This window comes from Asterias amurensis, chromosome 16 (assembly GCF_032118995.1).
Source record: "Asterias amurensis chromosome 16, ASM3211899v1".
Lineage (NCBI taxonomy): Eukaryota > Metazoa > Echinodermata > Asteroidea > Forcipulatida > Asteriidae > Asterias > Asterias amurensis.
Genome location: NC_092663.1, coordinates 15255694 through 15275446, shown reverse-complemented (window position 1 = coordinate 15275446; position 19753 = coordinate 15255694). Strand labels below are relative to the sequence as shown.

Here is a 19753-nt window from a genome sequence, read left to right as displayed (position 1 = left end):
AACATTATTTTATTAAATTAATAAATAAACAATAATTTTATTTTGTTGTTGTTGAAGAGTCAGGGGTGGATTTCACAAAGAGTTAAGACTAGTCATATCTCAAGTTAGGAGGAGTTACTCATCCTTATTTAGGACTAGCCATGCGTTTTTAAAATCTCCTAGGACTAGTCTTTGTGAAATCGACCCCAGGACATAATATAAAAATATAATAAGGTTTGCGGTAACACCATATAAATACATGTAATGATAATCTCTAACGGAATTGGTGACATCGAAAAAAGTCAGGAGATTAAAAAACACAGAACCTTAGAAAAATTATTTAAAAGAACAGAAGAAAAAAAAAATTGGGGATTGAACAAAGAACATGTCCCCTTTTGATTAAAGTGCCGGTGGTCAACTGAGCTCTCTAGCCCTAAATTTTGCGCTCTTTTCATTTTGTCGATATTTTTGTTTAGGGGTGCCAGTCAGAAGCCATTCAGAAAATACAGAATTGAATTTTTTTCAGGACTCAAGAATACTGTGTGTTTCACCCAAAAACCCTATGAGGAAAAAGTCCACAGCCATGTAACCCTGGTTGGATTCGAACCCATGACCTTTGCCATTGTAGAGTAGATGTTTCACAAATAGGCCACTGAGATTGCCCGGTAGCTGCGGTTAGTTTGAATCCTAATCTCTAGAAGCGAATACTGCAGAGCAAATGTTGTGCAGGATGTTCAACTTACCATGCGTACGCCATCCATACCCATAGACGATGGGGATGGGGTATTCCTTGACGCAGACGGGGGTGCTGTAACCTTTTCAAAAAAAAAAAAAAAACATCCAGAATTACAAATGAAAATTTGAGCAGGTTATCGTAAAATTAACCTATTTTCATCTTAAAGGGTTCTTTTGAGTTTGAAGCTAATAAACATTTTTTACTGTCGGTTTTAGAAAACTTTTTTTCCTGACTTACAAAATTAGAAGTAATGGGTTCAATTTAACCCTCCTACTCTTCGTAACAATTTCCATTCACAACCCTTTGAAACAATTCCACCGTGAGGGTTGTATTGGGTGGTGCATCTGTGCACAGAACCAACTGTGTGTAAATGTGTGAACTGTGTGTAAATGTGTGAACTGTGTGGATGCATTCAACACGCTGTCATATTGTAGATTGATGACTACCATTCAAAATCACACTGCCACTGGGTGATATTGAATGGTCAGACAGTAGGAGGGTTGACTGTGTACTATGTAGATGCATTCACTACATGATATCATGGCCCAATTTCATAGAGCTGCTAAGCACAAAAATTTGCTTAGCATGAAATTTCTTCCTTGATAAAAATAGGATTACCAACCAAATTTCTCCGTGATTTTCATGATAAGCAAACAACAGCTGAATACCAGTAGCAATCAATACGTAACAAATGGACATTATTTTGGTTGGTAACCCTGTTTTTATCAAGCAAGAAATTTCATGCTAAGCAAATTTTTGTGCTTAGCAGCTCTATGAAATTGGGCCCATATTGTAGACTGGCATATTCTGTCTATCATACAACACCACAATGGAAATTATCTTCAAGTACGCGCTAATCCTCCAATCAGATTTGCATAATGGAGTGGTGATAATTACCTTTATTGCACAGCTAATATCACTACCTGCGTCTTGTGTGTTCTTTGTCGTGCGCCGAGTTTGCTTGAAAATAAATACGATACCACACGCGCGCTCGTGGAAATACAGAAAATATAGCGCGTCTGCGTCCCATATCCAAGCTGAATATGGGACGCAGAAGAGCTATATTTTTCCGTATTCCACTTAACTTATAATATTGAATGGGCAGACAGTAGGAGGGTTGACTGTATACTACGTACTGGGTGGATGCATTCACCACATGATATCATATTGCAGACTGGCAAAGTTTACCTATCATTTAAAGCCACTGAGGATGATACTCAATGGTCAGACAGTAAGAGGGTTGACTGTATACTACGTACTGTGTGGATGCATTCACCACATGATATCATATTGCAGACTGGCAAAGTTTACCTATCATTTAAAGCCACTGAGGATGATACTCAATGGTCAGACAGTAAGAGGGTTGACTGTATACTACGTACTGTGTGGATGCATTCACCACATGATATCATATTGCAGACTGGCAAAGTTTACCTATCATTTAAAGCCACTGAGGATGATACTCAATGGTCAGACAGTAAGAGGGTTGACTGTATACTACGTACTGTGTGGATGCATTCACCACATGATATCATATTGCAGACTGGCAAAGTTTACCTATCATTTAAAGCCACTGAGGATGATACTCAATGGTCAGACAGTAAGAGGGTTGACTATGTTCTGTGTACATGCATTCACTACAAATTGCAGTCTGGTACAGTTTATCTATCATTAAAAAATTACAGTGGATGATATTGAATGGTCAGACAGTAGGAGGGTTAATTGGTCTTACTAATTTGTTTTATTTAGTTCAAGACTGACCTTTTTAATTATTCCTTTTTCTATAAGGTCAAGTTTTGATGTCCGTTTGCAGCCAAGAACAGCAAAATGGGACCAGATCTTATCCGAGGCAGACGCAAAATCTGTCGCTGTCCTGTGCAAAACAGAAAAACAAAAACATCTATATTAAAAAAAAACAAATTTTTGCAACAAGGTTGCTTTTTCTCTCATATTCTCTTGCAACTTTGATGAGCATCCGAGTCAAAATGTTCACAGATTTGATATTTTATGCATATGTTGGGATACACAAGTGAGAATACTGGTCTTTGACAATTACCAAAGGTGTCCAGTGCCTTTAATCGTTGACTGTAAAACATTGCCTCATGTGACACGAGACTCAAGTTTGTGAGGATAGATCTTCACTTACCTCCCCTCTTTGTCTTGAATGTCAGGCTTGGCGTTATTCTCCAAGAGGAACATTATCACCTGAAAGTATACAAAACAAAAGAGAAATGACATCAAGATAAAGGAACGCTGGCTCTTCCACTGCTCTGGTCCTTTTCGAAACCATGGGCTTCGGCTTTGGATTCGGCTTCAGGCTCTGTCCTCTCGTCTGAAGCCCTGAATGCGTACTCAAATAACACGCAAACTGTCAAAAGCAATCTGGAGCCAAAGTCATGGGTTCGAAAAAAGGGCCTGTGTTAATTCCTAAAAATAAAAATAAAATTTAATATTGGACTTTGCGAAGACAGATGGAAGTAAACAGACATACATTATCAAGTTATTTTCAATGAGCTGTATTTTTGACCACGTGAGGGCGCTCTTAATAGTATTATCACTTTCGGGGGTATTTGCAATTCGTCCTGCACAGCTTTAATCGACGCTCTGTCACTTTTGTTGTGCCATAGTATGTAGTTGCTTTAGAGGTGGGTTGTAACAGCTCCTTTAAAGGTCTTTATTGTCCACAATGGATTGTCAGTGGTGGTAATGTGTTCCAGTCTTCATCTATTTTGGGTGTGAATGAATATACCTCTGGAAGTGATACAATGTCACACGGTCAACAAAAATACCTGAATACATGAATGAGTAAAAAAAACATCAAAGTATAAAAATAAACGTTCCAATTGTGTTTTTACCCTTCCATGTTCTTGGAATGCAGCTGCATGCAGGGATGTCCAGAGCGTGTCCTTGTTTTGATAATTCACATCAGCTCCGGCCACAACGAGAGCTTTGACAACATCATAAAACCCCCAGAAGGATGCTGGAAATAAGATAAACAACAACAATAACAAAAACAACTGTCAATCTTGGGAAGGGATCTTGGAAAAAGAAACAAAAAACTAAAATAGTAATAATTTATTTTTGATATAGCGTCTTACATAAAAAAAATCTCAAAACGCTGTACAGTATTTTTACATTTATAAACATTAAGCTAAAAAGAGTAAGCAAAGTACAGCAAAATTACATTGTACAATAAGAACGACAAAAAACAATGACATACACCAATACGAGACAATCAATAATATTACACCACAGAAAAGGCAATGCAAAAATATGCAAAAATTCAAAGATAATGTCTTTTAAAAAGAAATGTTTTGAGATGAGTTTTAAAAATATCAAAGTTGGTGATAATCCTCAAATGAATGGGTAATTGATTCCAAAGAGTAGGAGCATAAATAGAAAAAGCTCGATCCCCATAATATTTGCTAGGCTTTGGGCCAACTAAGGAACAACTAACAAGAAAACCTTTTTTTTCAGTAAATAACTTGTTATAAAACGTCTTTTGGATTGTTAAGATTGTATAAGACCGCTTGGGAAAAAAATTAACTTAAATAAATAGAAATAAGTAAATAATGCTATGTACCAATGTAGAGCTGACTTTGACGTATATCTTCAGAGTCTCCATGCACTTCAACACTCTCCGACAAAAACCTTTCAACAAGCTGAAATTGGAAAGACAAACAAAGAAAGTTTTAAGAGGGTTAGAGGGAGCCTAACTGAGAACTAACTGTAAAACAAAACTGGAATGGCATCAGATTTATATGTCAAATAAATACAACATGCATGTACAATCAGTGTACACTTAGAATTTTTTAGCACCATGCAAAATTTAGCACCAATACATGACTACACTGGAGACTCCCGGCCGGCTGAAGTAACCTCATATCCAGCATTTTACTCGCACCTGTACATAGTTCTATCTGCACCTGACACAAATTCCTGTTGCCTAAATCAACACATGCGCTCACACGCAGTGCGTAAACATCTTCAACCATTTGAAGGCTGCACATTACAAGGAAGAAGAAGAAGAAGAAGTGTTGTCAACTTGTCAAGACTCAAGTGACATAGTCTCATCATACTCAATCATAGTCATTACTTATTAATATTATTATAGACCTTTAATTTAGTATAATTTTAAATTAGCACTTCTTTTTTGCTGCCGTCCCCTGTAACATAAGAGCCTAGACTAGAGAAAGAAATTCTTCCTCCATGCTGAGCTGTTTACTATTCCCCCATATTTCCACATCACCAGTACTCAGTAGATCACTGTCAGTGTCAGACTGTATTGATTGGACATGTTGTTGGATTGCAGTCGTATTTCACTATTTGAATGAAAGGGATCCATTTGAAAGTTTTGACAGGCGCCTTTATCTACAAACATATCTCAATGTAAGTCACAGCACAGATAAAAACAAACACATACCGTTTCATTTCCTTTCTGAGCAAGAGTTGACAGTTCTGGAAGGCTAATTTTCGCCACAGCTAATTGTTTTTGGAGGTCATTCATGACCGTTTCATTGCTACTGGCGACACCAGGCTGAAGTGAGCACCATGTTTGGGCCCAACACTAAATCGGGCCCAGCACCGAAATTCTCCTCAGCACCGAATTTAAAAAAATCCGCAAACGACCGTCAATACACGTCGACACCACCAGGGATGCTTTATCAGCATACCTAACTTTAACTAAATTTGTGTCACCTTTAAATTATGAAATTTCAAGATTTTCTTTCAGGGATATGTTTGTTACATCCCTGATCATATCTCCTGGGCGGAAAAATAATCTCAGATTACTAATTAGCTCAGCCCAACTAATTAAACATTGTCTCAAACTAGAGTGTGTATAGACTATATGTAAAAAGTGCGGGTAACATACCTAACTTTGACGAAATTTGTGTCACTTTTAATTTATGATATTTTAATTTTTTCTTTCATAGATATGTTTGTTACATCCCTGACCACATCTCCTAGGCGGAAAAATAATCTCAGATTACTAATTAGCTCAGCCCAACTAATTAAACATTGTCTCAAATTAGCGCTTACGTATATAGCAACATAGTGTATACAAAGTGCGTGTATAGACATACCCAACTTTAACGAAATTTGTGTCACCTTTAATTTGTGAAATTTTAATATTTTCTTTCATAGATATGTTTGTTACATCCCTGACCACATCTCCTAGGCGGAAAAATAATCTCAGATTACTAATTAGCTCAGCCCAACTAATTAAACATTGTCTCAAATTAGCGCTTGATGTATAATAGCCACATAGTGTATACAAAGTGCGTGTATAGACATACCTAATTTTAACGTAATTTGTGTCACCTTTAATTTATGATATTTTAATTTTTTCTTTCATAGATATGTTTGTTACATCCCTGACCACATCTCCTAGGCGGAAAAATAATCTCAGATTACTAATTAGCTCAGCCCAACTAATTAAACATTGTCTGAAATTAGCGTGTGTATAGACTATATATGTAAAAAGTGCGGGTAACATAACTAAATTTGACGAAATTTGTGTCACTTTTAATTTATGAAATTTTAATATTTTCTTTTATTGATATGTTTGTTACATCCCTGACCACATCTCCTAGGCGGAAAAATAATCTCAGATCACTAATAAGCTCAGCCCAACTAATTAAAGATTGTCACAAGTTAGCGCTTACGTATAAAGCCACAGAGTGTATACAAAGTGCGTGTATAGACATACCCAACTTTAACGAAATTTGTGTCACCTTTAATTTGTGAAATTTTAATATTTTCTTTCATAGATATGTTTGTTACATCCCTGACCACATCTCCTAGGCGGAAAAATAATCTCAGATTACTAATTAGCTCAGCCCAACTAATTAAACATTGTCTGAAATTAGCATGTGTATAGACTATATATGTAAAAAGTGCGGGTAACATAACTAAATTTGACGAAATTTGTGTCACTTTTAATTTATGAAATTTTAATATTTTCTTTTATTGATATGTTTGTTACATCCCTGACCACATCTCCTAGGCGGAAAAATAATCTCAGATCACTAATAAGCTCAGCCCAACTAATTAAAGATTGTCACAAGTTAGCGCTTACGTATAAAGCCACAGACTGATACAAAGTGCGTGTATAGACATACCTAACTTTAACGACATTTGTGTCACTTTTAATTTATGAAATTTTAATATTTTCTTTCATAGATATGTTTTTTACATCCCTGACCATATCTCCTAGGCGGAAAAATAATCTCAGATTACTAATTAGCTCAGCCCAACTAATTAAACATTGTCTCAAATTACGGTGTGTATAGACTATATATGTAAAAAGTGCGGGTAACATAACTAACTTTGACGAAATTTGTGTCACCTTTAATTTTCGAAATTTTAATTTTTTCTTTCATAAATATGTTTGTTAAATCTCTGACAACATCTCCTAGGCGGAAAAATAATCTCAGATTACTAATTAGCTCAGCCCAACTAATTAAAGATTGTCTCAAATTAGCGCTTGATGTATAATAGCCACATAGTGTATACAAAGTGCGTGTATAGACATACCTAACTTTAACTAAATTTGTGTCACCTTTAATTTATGATATTTTAATTTTTTCTTTCATAGATATGTTTCTTACATCCCTGACCACATCTCCTAGGCGGAAAAATAATCTCAGATTACTAATTAGCTCAGCCCAACTAATTAAACATTGTCTGAAATTAGCGTGTGTATAGACTATATATATGTAAAAAGTGCGGGTAACATAACTAAATTTGACGAAATTTGTGTCACTTTTAATTTATGAAATTTTAATATTTTCTTTTATTGATATGTTTGTTACATCCCTGACCACATCTCCTAGGCGGAAAAATAATCTCAGATCACTAATAAGCTCAGCCCAACTAATTAAAGATTGTCACAAGTTAGCGCTTACGTATAAAGCCACAGAGTGTATACAAAGTGCGTGTATAGACATACCTAACTTTAACGACATTTGTGTCACTTTTAATTTATGAAATTTTAATATTTTCTTTCATAGATATGTTTTTTACATCCCTGACCATATCTCCTAGGCGGAAAAATAATCTCAGATTACTAATTAGCTCAGCCCAACTAATTAAACATTGTCTCAAATTACGGTGTGTATAGACTATATATGTAAAAAGTGCGGGTAACATAACTAACTTTGACAAAATTTGTGTCACTTGTAATTTATGAAATTTTAATATTTTCTTTCATAAATATGTTTGTTAAATCTCTGACAACATCTCCTAGGCGGAAAAATAATCTCAGATCACTAATTAGCTCAGCCCAACTAATTAAAGATTGTCTCAAATTAGCGCTTGATGTATAATAGCCACATAGTGTATACAAAGTGCGTGTATAGACATACCTAACTTTAACGAAACTTGTGTCACCTTTAATTTATGAAATTTTAATATTTTCTTTCATAGATATGTTTCTTACATCCCTGACCACATCTCCTAGGCGGAAAAATAATCTCAGATCAATATTTAGCTCAGCCCAACTAATTAAACATTGTCTCAAATTAGCGCTTACGTATAAAGCCACATAGTGTATACAATGTGCGTGTATAGACATACCTAACTTTAACGACATTTGTGTCACTTTTAATTTATGAAATTGTAATATTTTCTTTCATAGATATGTTTGTTACATCCCTGACCATATCTCCTAGGCGGAAAAATAATCTCAGATTACTAATTAGCTCAGCCCAACTAATTAAACATTGTCTCAAATTAGCGCGTGTATAGCCTATAATGTACAAATTGCGGATACATACCTAACTTTGACGAAATTTGTGTCACCTTTAATCTTCGAAATTTTAATATTTTCTTTCATAAATATGTTTGTTAAATCTCTGACAACATCTCCTAGGCGGAAAAATAATCTCAGATCAATAATACGCTCAGCCCAACTAATTAAAGATTGTCTCAAATTAGCGCTTGATGTATAATAGCCACATAGTGTATACAAAGTGCGTGTATAGACATACCTAACTTTAACGAAATTTGTGTCACCTTTAATTTATGAAATTTTAATATTTTCTTTCATAGATATGTTTCTTACATCCCTGACCACATCTCCTAGGCGGAAAAATAATCTCAGATCAATATTTAGCTCAGCCCAACTAATTAAACATTGTCTCAAATTAGCGCTTACGTATAAAGCCACATAGTGTATACAATGTGCGTGTATAGACATACCTAACTTTAACGACATTTGTGTCACTTTTAATTTATGAAATTGTAATATTTTCTTTCATAGATATGTTAGTTACATCCCTGACCATATCTCCTAGGCGGAAAAATAATCTCAGATTACTAATTAGCTCAGCCCAACTAATTAAAGATTGTCTCAAATTAGCGCGTGTATAGCCTATAATGTACAAATTGCGGATACATACCTAACTTTGACGAAATTTGTGTCACCTTTAATTTTCGAAATTTTAATATTTTCTTTCATAGACATGTTTCTTACATCCCTGACCACATCTCCTGGGCGGAAAAATAATCTCAGATCAATAATACGCTCAGCCCAACTAATTAAAGATTGTCTCAAATTAGCTCTTACGTATAAATAATGTTCTAATTGCGGCAAACATACCTAACTTTGACGAAATTTGTGTCACTTTTAATTTATGAAACTTTAATATTTTCTTTCAGAAATATGTTTGTTACATCCCTGACCATATCTCCTGGGCGGAAAAATAATCTCAGATGACTAATTATCTCAGCCCAACTAATTAAACATTGTCTCCAATTAGCGCGTGATAGCCTATAATGTACAAATTGCGGATACATACCTAACTTTGACGAAATTTGTGTCACCTTTAATTTTCGAAATTTTAATATTTTCTTTCATAGATATGTTTCTTACATCCCTGACCACATCTCCTGGGCGGAAAAATAATCTCAGATCAATAATACGCTCAGCCCAACTAATTAAAGATTGTCTCAAATTAGCTCTTACGTATAAATAATGTACTAATTGCGGCAAACATACCTAACTTTGACGAAATTTGTGTCACTTTTAATTTATGAAACTTTAATATTTTCTTTCAGAGATATGTTTGTTACATCCCTGACCATATCTCCTGGGCGGAAAAATAATCTCAGATGACTAATTATCTCAGCCCAACTAATTAAAGATTGTCTCAAATTAGCGCTTACAAGCCACATAGTGTATACAAAGTGCGTGTATAGACATACCTAACTTTAACGAAATTTGTGTCACCTTTAATTTATGAAATTGTAACATTTTCTTTCATAGATATGTTTCTTACATCCCTGACCACATCTCCTAGGCGGAAAAATAATCTCAGATCACTAATTAGCTCAGCCCAACTAATTAAACATTGTCTCAAGTTAGCGCGTGATAGCCTAAATAGGTACAAAGTGCGGGTAACATACCTAACTTTGACGAAATTTGTGTCACCTTTAATTTATCAAATTGTAATATTTTTTTTTATAGATATGTTTGTTACATCCCTGACCACATCTCCTAGGCGGAAAAATAATCTCAGATCACTAATTAGCTCAGCCCAACTAATTAAACATTGTCTCAAGTTAGCGCGTGATAGCCTAAATAGGTACAAAGTGCGGGTAACATACCTAACTTTGACGAAATTTGTGTCACCTTTAATTTATCAAATTGTAATATTTTTTTTTATAGATATGTTTGTTACATCCCTGACCACATCTCCTAGGCGGAAAAATAATCTCAGATCACTAATTAGCTCAGCCCAACTAATTAAACATTGTCTCCAATTAGCGCTTGTATAGCTACGTGTATACAAAGTTCGTGTATAAACATACCTAACTTTAACGAAATTTGTGTCACCTTTAATTTATGAAACTGTAACATTTTCTTTCATAGATATGTTTCTTACATCCCTGACCACATCTCCTAGGCGGAAAAATAATCTCAGATCACTAATTAGCTCAGCCCAACTAATTAAACATTGTCTCAAATTAGCGCGTGATAGCCTAAATAGGTACAAAGTGCGGGTAACATACCTAACTTTGACGAAATTTGTGTCACCTTTAATTTATCAAATTTTAATATTTTCTTTCATAGATATGTTTCTTACATCCCTGACCACATCTCCTAGGCGGAAAAATAATCTCAGATCACTAATTAGCTCAGCCCAACTAATTAAACATTGTCTCAAATTAGCGCGTGATAGCCTAAATAGGTACAAAGTGCGGGTAACATACCTAACTTTGACGAAATTTGTGTCACCTTTAATTTATCAAATTTTAATATTTTCTTTCATAGATATGTTTCTTACATCCCTGACCACATCTCCTAGGCGGAAAAATAATCTCAGATCACTAATTAGCTCAGCCCAACTAATTAAACATTGTCTCAAATTAGCGCGTGATAGCCTAAATAGGTACAAAGTGCGGGTAACATACCTAACTTTGACGAAATTTGTGTCACCTTTAATTTATCAAATTGTAATATTTTTTTTTATAGATATGTTTGTTACATCCCTGACCACATCTCCTAGGCGGAAAAATAATCTCAGATCACTAATTAGCTCAGCCCAACTAATTAAACATTGTTTCAAATTAGCGCTTACGTATATAGCAACATAGTGTATACAAAGTGCGTGTATAGACATACCAAACTTTAACGAAATTTGTGTCACCTTTAATTTATGAAATTTTAATATTTTCTTTCATTGATATGTTTGTTACATCCCTGACCACATCTCCTAGGCGGAAAAACAATCTCAGATCACTAATTAGCTCAGCCCAACTAATTAAACATTGTCTCAAATTAGCGCGTGATAGCCTAAATAGGTACAAAGTGCGGGTAACATACCTAACTTTGACGAAATTTGTGTCACCTTTAATTTATGAAATTTTAATATTTTCTTTCATAGATATGTTTCTTACATCCCTGACCACATCTCCTAGGCGGAAAAATAATCTCAGATCACTAATTAGCTCAGCCCAACTAATTAAACATTGTCTCAAATTAGCGCGTGATAGCCTAAATAGGTACAAAGTGCGGGTAACATACCTAACTTTGACGAAATTTGTGTCACCTTTAATTTATGAAATTTTAATATCGTGCGTCTGACACCTCAAGTTCCACATAGGACGGTGCCAGACCGATAGTGGGCTCCAAACTGGGACTAAAACTCGATCTAATATCGTGTCTCCGTGTCGCTATATGGAACGTACTGACACTCTCCAACGCTGTATACACGGAAGCCATGTCTCATTAACTGACACGCTACCGAATAAGCATCGCTGGTCTTACCGAAGCTCGTATCCCAGGAACTGGAGAACGCCGTATCGATCAGTATACAATGTACCATTCGGGCAATTCAGGCCGCACGGAGGGAGTTGCCTTGCTCCTTAATAACAAGGTCAGTTAATCCCTAACGCAATGGACACCAGTCTCAAACCGGATCCTTCATGCCCGGCTCCATCAACCAACTGGACCACTCATTCAATCTACTCCACCCCATGACCAACAACTTGTCATTGGAGATCTGAATGCTGTAAGCGGAAAAGTACGTGCAGGTTACTAGCGTGTTGTGGGAAACTTCGGTTCCGGACAGCCAATTAATGATACCTCGGCACGCCTCCTCAACACGTGTTCCCTCGCCAACCTGTCAATTGTCGGCTCCTTCTTCAGACGGAAAGAAATTCACAATCTGACGTGGCTATCCAATGACGGTTGCACCAGGAAGGAGATTGACCATAACAAGAGATTCCTCTCTCTTCAGCTCCTACAGGGTCTACAGAGGGGCAGAGGCTCTAGCTAACACACACCACCGATAATTTGTTGGCGTGATCAAAATCCAGGTCTACCGCAAACCACAAAACCAACCGCCAGACGGTTCTATGTATTAGCTCACTAACACGCAACTTTCTGCTGCTTCAGAATCCATCGGCAGCAGCAGACCACAGCGACGTCCCTGGCTGACTCCAAGTACTCTGGACGTACTTGACCTGATGAAGCTCGCAGACTTAAGGGTGCTATTAAAGCTAAGGCCAAGAGCGACCTTGAGGAGTTTTATAACGACCTCGCCGACAATGCCGAAGAAGGACTGCAAAAACAAACCCCCGTCCTACCTTCCAGGCCATCAAGTGCATGCGCGTCCCCCCACAACAGGGACAAAGCACCTCCCCAATTACAAAAACTGATGGCAGTCCCTGCAAGTCGGTCGAGGAGACTCTTGCCCGCTGGCGTGAGCACTACAGCACCTGAAGTACGTTGAGCTATCAGGAAGTTAAATAATGGGCGTGCTGCAGGACCTGACGGCATTTTTCCTGAGCTGCTCAAATGTGCAGAAACCCCAATCAGTGCTGCCCTCCACAAGCTCTTTCAAAACATAAAATAGTCCTCTGGTAGGGTTCCTACTGAATGGAGGGATGGCATTATCATCTCCCTGTACAAAGGAAAGGGGTATCGAAACCAGTGCAGCAGCTACAGACTTATAACTCTACTGTCTGTCCCTGAAAAGGTGTTCAGCCATGTTCTGCTCTCCTGCTTAGAACCCATACTCGCCCGTCACCGACGACCCAACCAGTCTGGTCTACAAAAGGCCGGCCTACTCTGTATGCCGTGCTTGCTCTCCGACTTCTTCCAGAACTCCACCGTGAATTTGAGAGGCCTCTCTACGTTGCCTACGTTGACATCAAGGCAGCTTTCGACTCCTTGGATCGCGATGCTCTTTGGAAGGCCCTGAAAGCAACCGATGTCCCACCAATACTGCTTTCGTTGATTCAGGACCTGCACATGGGCTGTGCATCCACTGTACGTATTGGAAGTGACGTTTCCAACCCCTTCTCTACCACCCCGGGTGTCAGTCAGGGCTGCATCCTTGCCCCAACTTTATTCTGCTGCGCCAACGACTGGATCCTAAACCGCTGTGAGTCAGACTTCGGAATAATGGTCGGGGACACATCCTTCACAGATCTGGACTATTCTGACGACGCTGCTCTGTTCATAGGAGAGCCTGCCCAGTGGCCTGTCTCACTCCAACAAAGATTTGAGGAAGAAGCTGGGATGATGGGGATGCACACGTCATGGGCCAAAACCAAGATCCAGAACTGCACCAGCCTCGGCCCACATCCCGCCTAAGTCACCGTTGATGGTAACTCTGTCCAAATCACACAGAAGTTCAAGTATCTCGGCTGTGACATCCATTCCTCAGGCTACTCCTCCCGACATTCTCTGACGCCTGGGGCTTGCCTCATCCACCATGGACACTCCGAGCTGATAACACACGAAGGCTTTAGCCTCAGGTATCAACGACGCATTCTCGGTGTCCGGTGGTCTGATTTAATCTCTACCGCAACAATCTCGGAGACCACCGGCATCGAGCACCTCCGTGTGACTATCTCCCGGAAACGTCATTCCCTCTTTGGCCATGTCAGACGGCTCCTAGAGGAAGCAGACTTTGAGTTCCGCGCCGGCCAGCTGTGGCAATCAGCAGCAGAGCGCAGTGGTTGGGTGGCTCTACGTTCCCCCTGATGGATCAAGAGGAGGATGATGATGATGATGATGATGATGATGATGATGATGATGTTGATGAAGATGTTGATGATGATGATGACGATGATGATGATGATGATGATGATGATGATGATGATGATGACTGCATTGAGTATTTCCCGTACCATCAATGAATTAATTGGCAGCATCCCACAACAACCTACCGTTTCAATATCACCAACTGCGCTGGCCAACCATTATGTCACTTCTGAAATTTTTTGAAGATTGTTCAGCGATCTACCAAAAGATGCATCCTTACAGTCAGGTGTCTTTCCTGAGAGTCTGGGGGTGCAATAGTAACACCAATCTTGAAAAAGCCTTCAATGGACAAAGAAGATCTCAAGAATTCTGGCCCAGTTTCTAACATCCGCTACCTGTCCAAAGTCATTGAAACGGTAGTCTGCTCCCGAATCACCCAATACCTGGACGACCACAAGCTACTCGACCCATTGCAGTCAGCATACAGAGTTGGTCACAGCACCGAGACAGCTCTGTTCGGGGTACACAACGACATCCTTCGCATAATAGTCAGCAGCAGAGCCGTTTTCTTGGTAATGATCGACCTCTCTGCTGCTTTCGATACCCTTGACCACGATATCCTACTGCAACGCTTTCGTAATCAATTCGGGATCGCTGGAACTCCTCTTCAGTGGTTCTCGTCCTACTTTACAAGAAGAACACATTGGGTCCATGCTGCAAGTGCATCGGCATGGAGTCAACTACCACATGTACGCTGATGACATTCAAAGCTACCTAGATTTTGATCCTTCCATCCCGTGTGATGCTGAGTGCTGCTTGTTCAGGCTATCTAACTGTATCCAGGATGTCCAAACCTGGATGCTTGCAAACAAACTCATGCTGAATGAAAACAAAACAGAGTTTTTCATAGCATCAGCACCATATCAATACAAACGTCTTGAGCTACTAAGACTCACCAAAGGTAACACAACCATCAATCCTGTCTCATCCGTTTGGAACCTGGGAGTAACTTTTGACAACTCCATGTCAATGAGTGAACATATCACTGGAGTGAAGCAACATGATCTCAACCGCTTACAAAGACTCCAAAACAAGGCCGCTCGACTGATCCATAAGAAGCCAAAATATTCCCATGCCAGACCTCTGCTCACGGATCTACATTGGCTTCAAGTCGACCAGCGGATCAATTTTAAGACGGCACTGAACATGTTCAAAACTGTATCCAATACTTTCCCGTCCTACATTTCAGACACATTAGATCTCAGCAAACTAAAATCTGGTGGTACCTCGATCCTCAAAGAAGTTTTGAAACCGTGCATTCTCCATCGCTGGTCCCCGCAACTGGAACTCACTCCCAACAAATATCCAGAACGCTTCTATTGTAGAACAGTTTAAACGACTTTTAAAAACACATTTTGTTTAATCGTTCCATCTATAATGTGTTTTTGATTCTGTCACTTTTTGTATTTTTGCTTGCTATTCTTTTTTCTCTTGTGGGTTTTTGGGTGCATTATCCCTAGCGCTTTGTATCCTTTGGAAAATGCGCTCTACAAAAACGGTTGTATTATTAATCAAAGATGGCGCAGGTTAGGGAATTAATGGGTGCGATCGGATAGCTTCCCTGGGTCTACCCCGCGGTGCTCACTCAGGTGAGCCCCCGACAAGAGCTAAACGAACGATCACTCACCGCTCTCGTAGTGACGTCATGCACCTGAGGCCAGTCCCCAAGTGACCCACTCCACAAGCAGGGCACTGGGGGCTGACCACCTGAACCCCCTGGAATGACGTCAAAGCTATTCGAACGCACCGGGGCAGACCGGGGTCGACTCAGGGAAGCTAAACGAACGCACCCAATAGTGGGTGCGTTCGATAAGCTTCCATGGGTCGACCCCGTAGTGCTCACTCGGGTGGGCCCCTTGGGATGATAATACCTAACCGAACGATCACACTCGCCCTCTCGTGGTGACGGCATGCACCTCAGGTCACCCCAAGTGACCCACTCCACAAGCACTTGGGCTGACCCGGGAACGTATCGGAGCAGACCGGGTCGACCCAGAGAAGCTAAACGAACGCACCCAGTATAGATAGATATAACTTTTGTAAAGAAAATCGTATGACCTTTACTTCCGGGCCGTATTAACCCTGGGTCAAAGTTTGCCTTCTGGTTTTTTTCTCGAGCTTATCTTCAGAATAACTAACGATTGAGATTGATTTTAACAACGAAACACAACAGGTAGTTGAACCTTAGTATCAAGACACCACAAACCTCATTTCGTTATAATGACGTCATCGGGAATCAAATTAAATTAATTTGTAAAAATCATGTGGCGCGAACTTTTGGAGGAAATCCAAACAGCGCTCTCTTTGGTCCAACGAAGGAGGGCGCTGCTGGGAATAACAGAAAATCGCAATAGTTGAGTCATAAGTTTAATCTTAGCTTCTTGTTCAAACCGGAGGTTAAACTTTAATTCATAAATACCTCAGACAGTTTCGCTAGTCATATTGGTGGAATCGCGTCACGTGGGGTGTTTAAACCGTTGATAATGACCAGTGTTTATAACCGGAGACTCCGCGCTAGTCTTGATGCAAGACGTTTCTGGTTACGGGCGATGCAGGCGCTGTCGATGAGTTGGCCGCGCTGTGTGTGAAAGGAAAACCAGCGAATATGCACCAAGACTATACGCGCATGCGCACGAACGGAACTGGAAAACACACGCGTACGGACATCGTACATGTGCATGTAACATGTACTACTGAACGGTACACCATGGAGGTGGAAACATACAGAGCTCAAGCACTCGGAAACGATAAGTTTTACAGAGTTTCATACATTATTACGCTTTTTAACCAAAAAAGTATTTATGAATGGGAATCAAAGTGTGTTGAATCGGTTTTCAACTAGTGGTTTAAACCCGCCGAGGTCTGGTTCTTGATAAAATTATCAAGAACCACGCGCTTATTAGAGACAATCTTTAATAAGATGGGCTGAGCTACCTAGTGGTCATGGAATGTTTTTCCGCTCAGGCGATGTGTTTAGGGATGTATCAAACATATGTATGAAAGAAAATATTAGAATTTCGAAAATTAAACGTGACACAAACTTCGTCAAAGTAGGTATGTTACCCGCACGTTGTGATACATTATGTGGCTATACACAATCATGCTAATTTGAGACAATCTTATAGTTGGGCTGAGCTAACTAGCGATGTGACATTATTTTTCCGCCCAGGACATGTTGTCAGGGATGTAACAAACATATATATGAAAGAAAATATTAAAATTTCATAAATTAAAGGTGACACAAATTTCACGTTGTATTACATTATGTGGCTATACACATGGTAATTTGAGACAATCTTACATTAGTTGGGCTGAGCTAATTAGTAATCTGAGATTATTTTTCCGCCTAGGAGATGTGGTCAGGGATGTAACAAACATATCTATGAAAGAATTTTTTAAAATTTCATAAATTAAAGGTGACACAAATTTCGTTAAAGTTAGGTATGTCTATACACGCACTTTGTATGTGGCTATTATATATCAAGCGCTAATTTGAGACAATGTTTAATTAGTTGGGCTGAGCTAATTAGTGATCTGAAATTATTTTTCCGCCTAGGAGATGTGGTCAGGGATGTAACAAACATATCTATAAAAGAAAATATTACAATTTCATAAATTAAAGGTGACACAAATTTCGTTAAATTTAGGTATGTCTATACACGCACTTTGTATGTGGCTATTATATATCAAGCGCTAATTTGAGACAATCTTTAATTAGTTGGGCTGAGCTAATTAGTGTTCTGAGATTATTTTTCCGCCTAGGAGATGTGGTCAGGGATGTAACAAACATATCTATGAAAGAAAATATTAAAATTTCATAAATTAAAAGTGACACAAATTTCGTCAAAGTTAGGCATGTCTATACACACACTTTGTATACACTATGTGGCTATTATATATCAAGCGCTAATTTGAGACAATGTTTAATTAGTTGGGCTGAGCTAATTAGTGTTCTGAGATTATTTTTCCGCCTAGGAGATGTGGTCAGGGATGTAACAAACATATCTATGAAAGAAAATATTAAAATTTCATAAATTAAAAGTGACACAAATTTCGTCAAAGTTAGGCATGTCTATACACACACTTTGTATACGCTATGTGGCTATTAGATATCAAGCGCTAATTTGAGACAATGTTTAATTAGTTGGGCTGAGCTAATTAGTGAGCTGAGATTATTTTTCCGCCTAGGAGATTTGGTCAGGGATGTAACAAACATATCAATGAAAGAAAATATTAAAATTTCATAAATTAAAGGTGACACAAATTTCGTCAAAGTTAGTTATGTTACCCGCACTTTTTACATATATAGTCTATACACACCCTAATTTGAGACAATGTTTAATTAGTTGGGCTGAGCTAATTAGTAATCTGAGATTGTTTTTCCGCCTAGGAGATATGGTCAGGGATGTAACAAACATATCTATGAAAGAAAATATTAAATTTTCATAAATTAAAAGTGACACAAATGTCGTTAAAGTTAGGTATGTCTATACACGCACTTTGTATACACTATGTGGCTTTATACGTAAGCGCTAACTTGTGACAATCTTTAATTAGTTGGGCTGAGCTTATTAGTGATCTGAGATTATTTTTCCGCCTAGGAGATGTGGTCAGGGATGTAAGAAACATATCAATGAAAGAAAATATTAAAATTTCATGAATTAAAAGTGACACAAATTTCGTCAAATTTAGTTATGTTACCCGCACTTTTTACATATAGTCTATACACACTCTAGTTTGAGACAATGTTTAATTAGTTGGGCTGAGCTAATTAGTAATCTGTGATTATTTTTCCGCCTAGGAGATGTGGTCAGGGATGTAACAAACATATCAATGAAAGAAAATATTAAAATTTCATGAATTAAAAGTGACACAAATTTCGTCAAATTTAGTTATGTTACCCGCACTTTTTACATATTGTCTATACACACTCTTGTTTGAGACAATGTTTAATTAGTTGGGCTGAGCTAATTAGTGATCTGAGATTATTTTTCCGCCTAGGAGATGTGGTCAGGGATGTAACAAACATATCAATGAAAGAAAATATTAAAATTTCATAAATTAAAGGTGACACAAATTTCGTTAAAGTTTGGTATGTCTATACACGCACTTTGTATACACTATGTTGCTATATACGTAAGCGCTAATTTGAAACAATGTTTAATTAGTTGGGCTGAGCTAATTAGTGATCTGAGATTATTTTTCCGCCTAGGAGATGTGGTCAGGGATGTAACAAACATATCTATGAAAGAATTTTTTAAAATTTCATAAATTAAAGGTGACACAAATTTCGTTAAAGTTAGGTATGTCTATACACGCACTTTGTATGTGGCTATTATATATCAAGCGCTAATTTGAGACAATGTTTAATTAGTTGGGCTGAGCTAATTAGTGATCTGAAATTATTTTTCCGCCTAGGAGATGTGGTCAGGGATGTAACAAACATATCTATGAAAGAAAATATTAAAATTTCATAAATT

At 38.1% G+C, this 19753-nt stretch overlaps 1 protein-coding gene across 1 annotated transcript in view; it reads right to left on the bottom strand.

Annotated features, from left to right (window-relative positions):
* Positions 1-19753, bottom strand: part of LOC139948679 (uncharacterized) — a 29521-nt gene that overhangs the window by 5619 nt on the left and 4149 nt on the right. Inside the window, exons 2-7 of the mRNA XM_071946923.1 lie at positions 5139-5246; positions 4299-4377; positions 3571-3695; positions 2862-2920; positions 2477-2588; positions 723-794 (exon numbers count right to left, since the gene is read on the bottom strand). Coding sequence (XP_071803024.1) covers positions 723-794; positions 2477-2588; positions 2862-2920; positions 3571-3695; positions 4299-4377; positions 5139-5246 — 555 coding nt within the window. The remainder of the gene's footprint in view (positions 1-722; positions 795-2476; positions 2589-2861; positions 2921-3570; positions 3696-4298; positions 4378-5138; positions 5247-19753) is intronic.